General features: G+C 60.3%; 1 protein-coding gene across 1 annotated transcript; it reads left to right on the forward strand.

Moving 5' to 3' along the window:
• SESN2 (sestrin 2) lies at positions 1-5,734 on the forward strand. Its single transcript, XM_026863543.1, has 9 exons — positions 1-160; positions 311-508; positions 866-1,048; positions 1,617-1,826; positions 2,226-2,376; positions 2,562-2,677; positions 2,960-3,150; positions 4,202-4,346; positions 4,430-5,734. Exons 1-9 carry the CDS (start codon positions 44-46, stop codon positions 4,514-4,516), a joined length of 1,398 nt encoding a protein of 465 aa, XP_026719344.1. The 5' UTR covers positions 1-43; the 3' UTR covers positions 4,517-5,734.
• The last annotated feature ends 4,851 nt before the right edge of the window (positions 5,735-10,585 follow it).

Raw genomic sequence — 10,585 nt, forward strand, 5'->3', positions numbered from 1 at the left:
CCCAACCCGCGGGCTGAGGCGGCCGGGCTGTGCGGGGTCCGGCATGGAGACCCCCCGTCACCCCCTGCCCCCCGGGGCCGGGAGGGGGGAGCAGGGCAGCGGGGGCTGCCGGCGGTGTCCGTACCGGGCGGCAGGGAGGAGGCTGAGCACCTCGGATGGGGTGAGCACCCCTACGGTGGGATGGGTGTTCCTGGGTCCTGCTGGCCGCTGCTGCTTGCCTGGCGGGGGGATCTCCCTCTAGCTTAGGGGGGCTGTTGGGTAGAGAGGGGGGCTGCAGCGCACAGCCCTTCACCCCGTTCCTCTCGCTCAGATCCCGCAGGAAGGTGCTGAGGGCAGCCTGCGCCAGCTCCTCATCGAGGCCTTCATCTCGGCGGGCAGGGTGGACAACGTCGCCATGGTCATGGGGCTGCACCCCCAGTATCTCAGCAGCTTCTGGAAGACCCAGTACCTCCTGCTGCGCATGGACGGGCCCCTGCCCTACCACAAGCGTCACTACATCGCCATCATGGTGAGGACGGGGGTTACCAGGGGGTCTCAGCACCTCCGCTGGGGTTTTGCCTGGAGGCAGGAAGGTTTTTGGGACCCCAAAGATGAGCCCCCACTTCTGGTCTGGGGTCCCAGAGGCTTGGAAGCTCCTTTGGGGTTGATCCCACAGCGCCCACCCAGTGTACTCCAGCACCTCTGGGGCACCAGCATTAATTGGGGGGAGGCAGAGAGCCCTGTCTGGACTCTTATCCCCAGGGGAGACCCTCCAAGAGTGATGTGGGGAGGGGGTGACTCCCTGCCTTGGCTTCTCCAAGGACTTGTAGCAAGGTTGGGGGGCTCCTGGCGGTGTTGGGGACTGACTGCTCAGCTCTCCCCGCAGGCAGCAGCCCGGCACCAGTGCTCCTACTTGGTGGGCTTGCACATGGGGGAGTTCCTGCAGGTGGGGGGCAACCCAGCATGGCTGCAGGGGCTGCACTGTGCCCCCCAAAAACTCAGGAACCTCAACGAGATCAACAAACTGCTGGCGCATCGGCCCTGGCTCATCACCAAGGAGCACATCGAGGTGAGAGCTGATGCTGCTGGCACAGATGTCCCCCCCTCTCCCCCAAACACTCTCTGCTTTTGGGGGCTTGACCCCAGGGGCCACATCCCTGCTTGCACAAGCCCTCTCCCCAGTTTAACCCTTTCAGGACATTAGGAAGCATTTCTTTCCAGAAGGGGTTGTTGAGCGTTGGAATGGGCTGCCCAGGGCAGGGGGGGAGTCCCCATCCCTGGGGGGGTTGAAGAGTCGGGCTGAGCCAGCACTGAGGGATCTGGGGGAGTTGGGAACGGTCAGGGTGAGGGTCATGGTTGGGCTGGAGGAGCTTCAGGGGCTTTTCCAACCAAGGTGATTCTCTGAGTCTCTGGGCTAGAGGGCAGGGTCTGTGCTGCTCCTGATGGGAAGGGGGTGACTTGTCCCCCGTGGCTGGGGACTGTCCTGCTGACAGTGGCTGGTCTGTGGGGGGAAGCACATCCCAAACACCCTCCTGTCTCCCTGCCCTTGACTTCCCGTGTCTCTGGGGTGCAGTGGGGGGTACAGCACAGTGAGCCGGGGGGCTGGGGAGCTCCCTCCAACCCTGTGTGCTTTGCAGGCTCTGCTGAAGACGGGGGAGCACAGTTGGTCACTGGCGGAGCTGGTGCAGGCCCTGGTGCTCCTCACCCACTACCACTCGCTCGCCTCCTTCGTCTTTGGCTGCGGGATCAACCCTGAGGAGGAGCAAGATGGGGGGCACAGCTGCCAGCCCCCCTCGCCGCACAGCGACAGCAGCCCTGCCTCTGACGATAGCGTGGGGGGCTCTGGGGTAAGGAGGAGGGGGGCTTTGCCTTGCAGGGGTGGGTGTGTGGGATGGGAAGGGAAGGCATGGTGGGGTGCTGGGCTGCCTTATGGTGTTTCCCTGGGAATTACCCCGGGGCTTATTGGGAATAGCAGATGCTTCAGGGCTGCAGAGTAGCATCCTTCATGCAGTATCATCATCCTCGGCACGGCTTCCCCCTCCTCCTAGTCCCCTGGATGAGGCACAGGAGCAGCTCTGGGGGTCTGGGCAGGACAAACCCCGAGGCAAAATGGTCTTTAGAGCAGTCCTGGGGCTGCTCCAAGTGACAGCAGAGCTGAGAGCGGCTCTGTGCTGCTCTGAGCTTACAACCCCTCCGCAACCTTGCTGAGCCTGGGGCAGGGCTGACTCTGCCCTCTGCTTGGCCAGGGCAGAGATGCCATGCGGGAGGTGGAGGTGCTGATGGAGAGGATGAAGCTGCTGCAGGAGAGCCAGCTGGAGGAGGAGGGCGTCACGCAGGAGGAGATGGCAACGCGCTTTGAGCTGGAGAAGACGGAGAGTTTGCTGGTTGCTCCCACGGGTGAGGAGGTGCAGGGGGTGCAGCTGCCTGGGGACGGGGTCCCTGTGGGCCAGGGATGTCACAGGGGAGGGGGGAAGGAGCCAGCATCTGCCTGGGGCACAGTAGGATCAGGCCCCCAGCTGCAGGGCTGGCTCTGTCCGGGGTCACACCGTGTCGCTCACGGCCGCTGTGGCGGTGCCTTGTAGATATTGCAGATCACTCCCTGCAGTCCAACGTCCTCTGCTTCGTGGAGGACCCCGAGTTCGGCTACAAGGACTTCACGCGGAGGGGCGAGCAGGCGCCCCCCACCTTCCGTGCGCAGGTGGGTGTTGGTGGTCCTACGCTAGCCGGAGGGGAGGCAGGGTGCTGAGTGGCAGGTCCTGTTTGTCTCGGAGTGGGGACAGGGGCTCTTTCCAGGGTCTCGGCGCTGCAGGGGCAGTGTGGGTGCAGAGGGCGAAGGGCTGGGACCAGGCTGGAGCTGTCTGGGCAGCTCAACCAGTTGCAGGGGTCAGCTTTGGGGGGAGACCCCTGCTTATGTCCCTGGCTTTGAAGGAACCCCGTGTTTCCCTGTCAAGCCCCTACCCCAGCGTCCTTTCTCTGGCAGGATTACACCTGGGAGGACCACGGCTACTCGCTGATCAACCGCCTCTACCCTGACGTGGGGCAGCTCCTGGATGAGAAGTTCCAGGTCGTCTACAACCTGACGTACAACACCATCGCCATGCACTGCGGCGTGGACACCTCCATGCTGCGCCGGGCCATCTGGAACTACGTCCACTGCGTCTTCGGCATCCGGTACGTCCCCGACCCGCGGCCGGAGACTCTTCTCTGCCCTGGGTAAAGTCTGTGAGCAAGTCCAGCCTGGGAGCCTGCAACTTGGTCTTGCTGAGACTTGCTGTTGCTTAGAGCCAGGCAAAGCAAGGATCTGCTCTGCAGAGAGACCTGGGCAGGCTGGAGTGATGGGCTGAGCCCAACTGGGGGAGTTTCACTAAGGCCAAATGCCGGGTTCTGCCCTTGGGCCACAACAACCCCCAGCAGGGCTGCAGGCCTGGGGAGGGGCGGCTGGAGAGCTGCGGGTCAGAGAGGGACTGGGGGGGTGAGAATGAGCCAGAGTGTGCCCAGGGGGGCAAGAGGGCAAATGGCATCCTGGCTTGTGTCGGCACTGGCGTGGCCAGCAGGGACAGGGAAGGGATCTGAGCCCTGGGCTCGGCACTGGTGAGGCCGCCCCTCGCTGAGTGGGTTCAGTTTTGGGCCCCTCACCCCAAAAAGGCCATTGAATGACTCGAGCGTGGCCAGAGAAGGGCAACGGAGCTGGGGCAGGGTCTGGAGCACAGGTCTGCTGGGGAGCGGCTGGGGGAACTGGGGGGGTTCAGTCTGGAGAAGAGGAGGCTGAGGGGAGACCTCCTGGCCCTCTGCAACTCCCTGCCAGGAGGGGGCAGAGAGGGGGGATGAGTCTCTGGAGCCAAGGAGCCAGCGCCAGGCCCCGAGGGAATGGCCTCAAGCTGCCCAGGGCAGGGTCAGGCTGGCTCTGAGGAAGGATTTCTGTGCAGAAGGGGCTGTTGGGCGTTGGAATGGGCTGCCCAGGGCAGGGGGGGAGTCCCCGGGATCCCTGGAGGGGTTGAAGAGTCGGGCTGAGCCAGCGCTGAGGGATCTGGTGGAGTTGGGAACGGTCAGGGGGAGGTTCATGTTTGGGCTGGAGGAGCTTCAAGGGCTTTTCCAACCTGGATGATTCTGTGATCCTGTAAAAGCAAATGCTGTTGGGCTCGGCTTAAGCCTGGAAAGACCCCAGGGTGTGTGAATGGTCAGGGGTTGTGCCCGGAGTAACGCGCCCTCCTCTCTCCCCCAGCTATGATGACTACGACTATGGGGAGGTGAACCAGCTCCTGGAGCGCAGTTTGAAGATCTACATCAAGACGGTGGCTTGCTACCCAGAAAAGACAACCAAACGGATATACACGCAGTTCTGGAGACACTTCAAACACTCAGAGAAGGTGCTGCCCCATCCCTTCCCCTCCTGGCAGGCTGTGGGGGGATGCTGAGCCCCCCAGGCCCTGACCCCGCTCTCCCTGTGCAGGTGCACGTCAACCTGCTCCTGCTGGAGGCTCGGATGCAGGCGGCTCTGCTCTACGCCCTGAGAGCCGTCACCCGCTACATGACCTGACCGGCCTCCGCTCCCTCCTCCTCCTCCTGTCCCAGGTTTGGGGGAAAGGCTGGGGGCAGCTGCTGGACTAAAGACTCTGCTGGAATATTGTCTCCCCCCTTAAGGGGCCTGGAGCTGTGGAAGGAAATGGGGAGCTTCCCTGTCCCTCATCGCAGGAGAGGGGACCCCAAAGAAGCCATCAGTGCTGGGAAGACCCCGAGTGCTGCCCTGAGCTTGGCAGAGCCGGGAGTGCTCGTCTGCTCCGTGGCTGTCTTGGGGTAAGCCCCAAGGAAGCCAAAGCGGGGTGCCTGGGGGTGCTGCCTTCACTGTGCAGTTGTTACACCTCTGTGCCGTGTCCTGGCACCAAGGCTGCTGCCGCAGAGGACTGTCCTCGTGCAGAGATCACCAGAGGGTATCGTGGGCTTTCCCCCTGCTTCTTGGGAACTTGTCGTGCTGGAACACACGCAGCTGCTGCTGAGGATGCTGCCCTGGCGCCCCCTCCCCAGCTCTCTGCCTCGCACCCACCGCAGGAGTGGTGGGAAGGATCCAGCCATCCCCTTGCCCGCTCGGGCAGCCCCCGGTGCCACTCGTCTCCATGCTCAGTCCCCCCACATCAGGGTCCGAATGGCTGGGGCAGAGGCTGGGGCTCTTTCCTGCCCTGGCCCGGGTGTTTCTGCTGCCGTCAAGTGCTGCTGTGACATGGGGACGGCCCCTCCGGTCCTCCCCACGGACCCTGGCACAGCCGCACCCCAGCCCCCCCCTCGGATGGGGCGGGGGGGGTTGCAGAAGGGGTTAAGCTCTGCCCCATCCTGCCCTCCCGAGCCTCCTGCAGTTTGGGATGTGAAGTGCCTCTTAGCCTGGGTCCCGGGGCAGGACTAGGAGCACCTGAGCTGTGTTTTACATCTTGTATTTGCATCGTTTTTCAGCCACCGGCACATCTGCACTGCCTCAACCTTTGTGGCTGAGTGGGGACCTGTGGAAGGGGTGGGACGTGGGGTGGCCGTAGCTTTCACCAGATGTGCCAGAGCATTTCCCAGTGGCGCGGGTCGCCGGGGAGGTGCTTGATTTGGGGAGCCCCTGCTCCCAGCTCTGCTGGAGTGTGGGTGCGGGTGCAGCAGCATCGCGTGCCACTCGGCCCCTCTTGAGTTGTCTCTGCCGAACTGTCGCTCCAGTTAAGTTATTTCTATATTTTTTGGGTGTATTTACTCCTGACCAGGCATGGAAACACCACTGACTTTGCTACAGGTCTTGTTTGAAAAAAATAAAATTGTTTTTTTTTAATTTTAATTATTTTTTTTTCTTTTTCCAAATGCCTCCACAGTGCAATGCCACCAAGCAAGTGGCTGTAGGATGCAGTTTCCCCTTCCCTTTGCTCAGCCCCAGGGCCTGATCCTGCGTAGTGCAGTGGGGAGTGGGGGTGTCCCACTGCTCTGGGGGGTGGCTGGGAGTAGCCCTGGATTGTCCAAGGGGGCAAATGGGGGGGTGGGGGCATGCACTCCCCATTTTCCTGAGGAGGGTGGGCTCAGCTCCAGTGCACCCTCCTTGTAGTGACCATTCCCAGCCTCTCCTGGGTGTAGCACCCTCCTGGAAAGCCAGGATTTGGAGCACTGACACCCATTCCAGGGTGGGTGTCCTGTGGGATGCTCTGCTCTCGCTGCTGGGATGGAGCTGAGCAGGCTGCAGTGGAGCTGGGGGGTGAAGCAGCACCGGGGACACCACAGCCCCGTGATGCGGAGCCCAGCACTTATCAGGGTGCAGGCAGGAGCCCCTGGCAGCAGCTGATAAGATCCCTGAGGAGGGGACAGCCCGTCCCCCTGCTCCAGCAGATCGAGGTACATCCCTGCTCCGGGTGCCTGAGAAGCTTCGAGGAGCATCGAGGAGCCTGATCCTGGCTCTGGGGCTGTCTGCCCCCCCCCAGCCCCTGCAGACAGGTAGGACCCATCGTGCTGCCCCTCTGATGGGGACATGGGGCTGGGGACATCGAGGCTGGATGGGGCTTGGGCACTACTGGCATGGTAAGGGTTTGCGCGGGGGTTTACAGGGTTTATTTGCACCATGCAGGGGGGAAAAGTGCTCTTAGAGCGGCACAAGGGCAATGGGGAAACTGAGGCAGGAGGGCAGGTCTCCTGTGGCTCTGCTGTCAAAGTCCCTGTCCCCATCCAGGCGTCTGTCCAGGTCCCCTCGCATGGCTGGTGACCGGAGGTGGGTTTATCAAACGTCTTGCAGAGGAGAGCTGCAAAGAGCAGGTAAGGGTTAGCTCAATGCTTACAAGACACTGGAGAATCCCCTGGGGTGTGGGGAGGGCCCTGCCTGCGGGTTGAGCAGTTTTCCTACACTGAGTCACAACCTCCAACTATTTCCCAGCGTGTTTTTCCAGCCCCGGCCAAGGCAACTGAGCCAACGGTGCCTTTGGCTGTGGAGAAAAGACACACACACATTCCCCCCCCCCTGCCGCAGAGGGTTGTATTTCCAGGGTGTCACCCTGGAACACCCAGCCAGCGAGGGGACAGCACCATGCAGGGACCTGTGGGTGCTTGGGGACCCCCAGGGTGCCTTGGGCAGCCCCCAGCCCCTGCCATGGTGACAGCTCCCCGCCCGGGGGGGTTGTGGGTTTAGTCCCTAAATATATTGGGAATGTCAACCATGAGCTTATTTTTAAGTGAGTGGCGTGATCTTAGGGAGGGAGCTTTAAGATTTTTTTCATGCTGGTGGCTTTTCTACTTTATATATGGAGTGTCTTGGGGACCTGGCATGGCTGGAGGTCCCGGTGGGATGGCACCGGCCGTTCAGCTGCAGAGAGGGGAAATTTGTGTCTGTGTTGTTTTTTTGAAAGAAGTGAGAAAATGTCATCTTTTAGAGGCAGCTCAATGACAATCATTAGAAAAGGGTCAAGGCAAGGGGGAGATTCTTTCCAAGGAGGGATTTTTTTCCTGCTGCCTTCTGGCTCTCTTTAAGGCATAACAAAATATTTTGTTCAAGTGGAAGAAATCCTCCAAGTAAAGGCGCTGTTTCTGATCACAAAGCCGTGGGGAGGGGCTGAGCCTTTGGGGGGAAAAAAAAATAAAAAAAATCCTTTGCTGCAGTTTCACCCTGGCATGTCTGGTGAAATCATCACCATCTTGTGGGTTCACCGTTCTGTGTCCCCACCCTGTCCCGCTTTTCCTAGTAATACCAAATAACTGGGATGAGACCAAGTCCAACCAGGTCCTGGGCCACCCAGGGAGCAGCGATGCCACCCCAGCACCCAACCTGCAACCTCAGGCCAGGCTCATGTTTAGACCCTGTGCCTGGGTGATGCATCAGCAATTGCCAACCCCTCGGGGAGGGTGATGGGGGGGAGGTTTTGGCATGGACAGGGCTCCAAGCAGCCGCTGGAGCTGGGTGTGTTTCTCACCCGTGAGGTGTGGGCCAGCGTGGTGGTTTTGGCTTGGGGAGCAGAAGGCACAAGCTCAGGTCACCTCCTCTGGTGCTTAAAAATACATTTGTACGTGTATTTTTTATGTGTATATATATATATATATACACACAGAGATATAGGTGTGCTTTTGGGATGGCTGGCAGCAGCCTGACCTCCAGCACCCCTCTGTACCAGCCTGGCATCCCTGGTTTTCTCCCCAGGAGAGCTTTGCAGCCCGTGGCAAGGAAGGGACTGGGTGGGACAATTGCTCCCTGCCCCCCATCCACCCCATCTTTGATGCTCCTCTGCCCCTCGCCTCCAGCGAGACCCTCCTTAGGCAGCGTGTAGGGGGGTGTGACAGCCTCACCTTAAAGCAGATATTCAAGGGTGCTCATGGACCCGAGGGCTGAGCCCACGGGCCACCCAGGACCCAGCAGCTCCCCCCTCCCCAGGGTGCAGCCCAGGAGGGAGCTGGTGCCTGGAGCCAGTGCTGCCCTGAGCCTCACTTGGCAAAGCAGAAAGGCTTTTGAAAGTGTTATTTTTAATCCCTTCCCCCCCACTACAGTCTTGCAAAGCTTGGCCGAGGCAGCAAGTCCTGGGTTGGGCTCCAAATTTCCCTCCCTGGTTGCCCCGGGTTTATTTTAAATCCACAAAGGATTTACCACGGACAAGCAGCAATTCCTGTGCATCTCCCAACAGACAGGCCTCAGCAGAGAGGACACCTGGGAAGGGCCTGTCTCCTGCTTTATTTTTCTCCCTCTTTATTTCTCTCCCTCTTTATTTTTCTCCCTCTGTATTTTTCCCTTATAGCATCAAATAACTCAGGGGTGAGCCGGTGCCGTGGGGCCTCCTTTAACTCATTGCCTGGGTCATTGTATCGGTTTAACGTCCTTTTTTTTTTCAGGTGGTCACAATTATAAACCAATAAATTCCTCACTCTGTGTTTAACCAAGGCCTGCAATTTGTATGCAGATATATAATTTATTGGCAGCTTTCATTGTCTGTCTTGCAGGGCAGAAGGAGCGTTAATAATCTCCCTACCTGTAGCTGATAGTTATGATCCCAACGTATGCAATTTTTTTGCACTGCAATTGCCCTCAATTTAAAAACATAACGTGTTAGCGGTGTTCAACATGCAGCAATGCAATGGGAAAATAATAATAATAATCATCGTGGGCTGTGCTGACTGAGCACTTGAAGGCTGATGGAGCCCAAAGTGCTTTGCAAAATGGGCATTTCTGGGGCTTGTCATCCCGTAATATGGGGAGGAGGCAGCGGCGTGGTGCCGGGCCAAGGGCCTTCTCTTACCGAGCCCAGTGCCCCCAGCTGCCGGAGGGATTTGAGCTGCTGGGAAAGTCCCTACCCTGGAATTTGTCCAGGACAGGGCTCAGCCCATGCAAGGCTGGAGATGATGAGGAATATCTGTGCCCTGAGCGCTGGCAGCTCGTTGCCCTACAGCTGTGAACAGACACCTGGACACACTTGCAGGGGCTGGAAATGGGTGAATTGAAGCTGGGGACAAAGCAGCAATTCGAGGGTGAGGTGGATGTGGAGGGCCAGCTCGAGTGAACGGAGGTGGTGGGTGCTGGCCTGTGGCCGGCTTTCCCCACCACCCATGTCCACAGGAGCCTGGGTCATCCCCTGTGGGATCACACTTTTCCCAGTGGTGAGCAGCTGCCTCAGCAAAGCCTCCCAGTCCCCCTCCCGTCCCTTTTCAGCAGCGGAGCCCTAGAACCAACCAGGGAGCCGGTTGAGGGGTTTGTGGGGCGGTGGGTGGGAGGGAAGGGACCGGCCCCCAGTCGCTAGCTTAGCTCATGGGAACAGAATGTGTCCTGCCCATGGAGCCCAAAATATCCCCTGGCACCCTCTGCGCCCGGTGCCAGCTTCTGCTTCCTCACGTAACCCCCACCGCGCCCAGGGCCACCGTGCCCAGGGCCACCATGTCACCGCTGTGGGCCAGACACTGTCACCACGGTGCACACGCAGCTCAGGACCCTGAGCACTGCTTTTGCAGGACAGGTTTTACCCAGACACGCAGGTTTTTCACCCCAGTATGCACCTCTGGGGCCCTGCAGTGCCAGGAGCCATCCCGCGGGTGGCGGGGAGCCAGAATTCCTCCACAAGCCCCCCCCACATCAGCTCCATCCTCGCAGGCACAGAGGGAGAGCTCGGCAGGGTGGGGGTGGATAACCTCCCTGCCCTCTGCTCCTTTGCAGCAGGTAAGAAGCTGTTTGCTTTGGATTTAAGAGTGACAATTTGGCTGTCACCAGGAAGCCGACTCGCTGTCCTTGCTGGGGACAAAGTGGGCTTATCCCGGGGGAACTGCAGGCTCTGGGCACCCTGAGCTGTAAATCCCACCTGGCTGCTGGAACATTTTAGTCCTTGAGGAGCTGCCAGGCAGCAGGGCCGGCGCGGTGTGAGCGGAGGGTTGGGACCAGAGGCAGCTCTAATTCATGATGCGTCCCCGAGCTGCTGTCACCGCCCTCACGCGGGCTCTGGGGTGCCATCCTGCACCCCCAGCTCAGAGCCACCCCACTGCGGGCAGCGGGGTCCCCATCACTCGCCGAGGGGACCGAATCACCTCCCCGGGCACCGCCGCTGCTCAGCCCTCAGCGCTTTATTTCTTTGTCTGGCAGCGGATTTTCAGCCCGAACGACCCCCGGCAGGCAGGGGCTGGGGCTGGGGGGGACCGG

Source organism: Athene cunicularia, assembly GCF_003259725.1.
Source record: "Athene cunicularia isolate RWA chromosome 23 unlocalized genomic scaffold, athCun1 chr23_part2, whole genome shotgun sequence".
Lineage (NCBI taxonomy): Eukaryota > Metazoa > Chordata > Aves > Strigiformes > Strigidae > Athene > Athene cunicularia.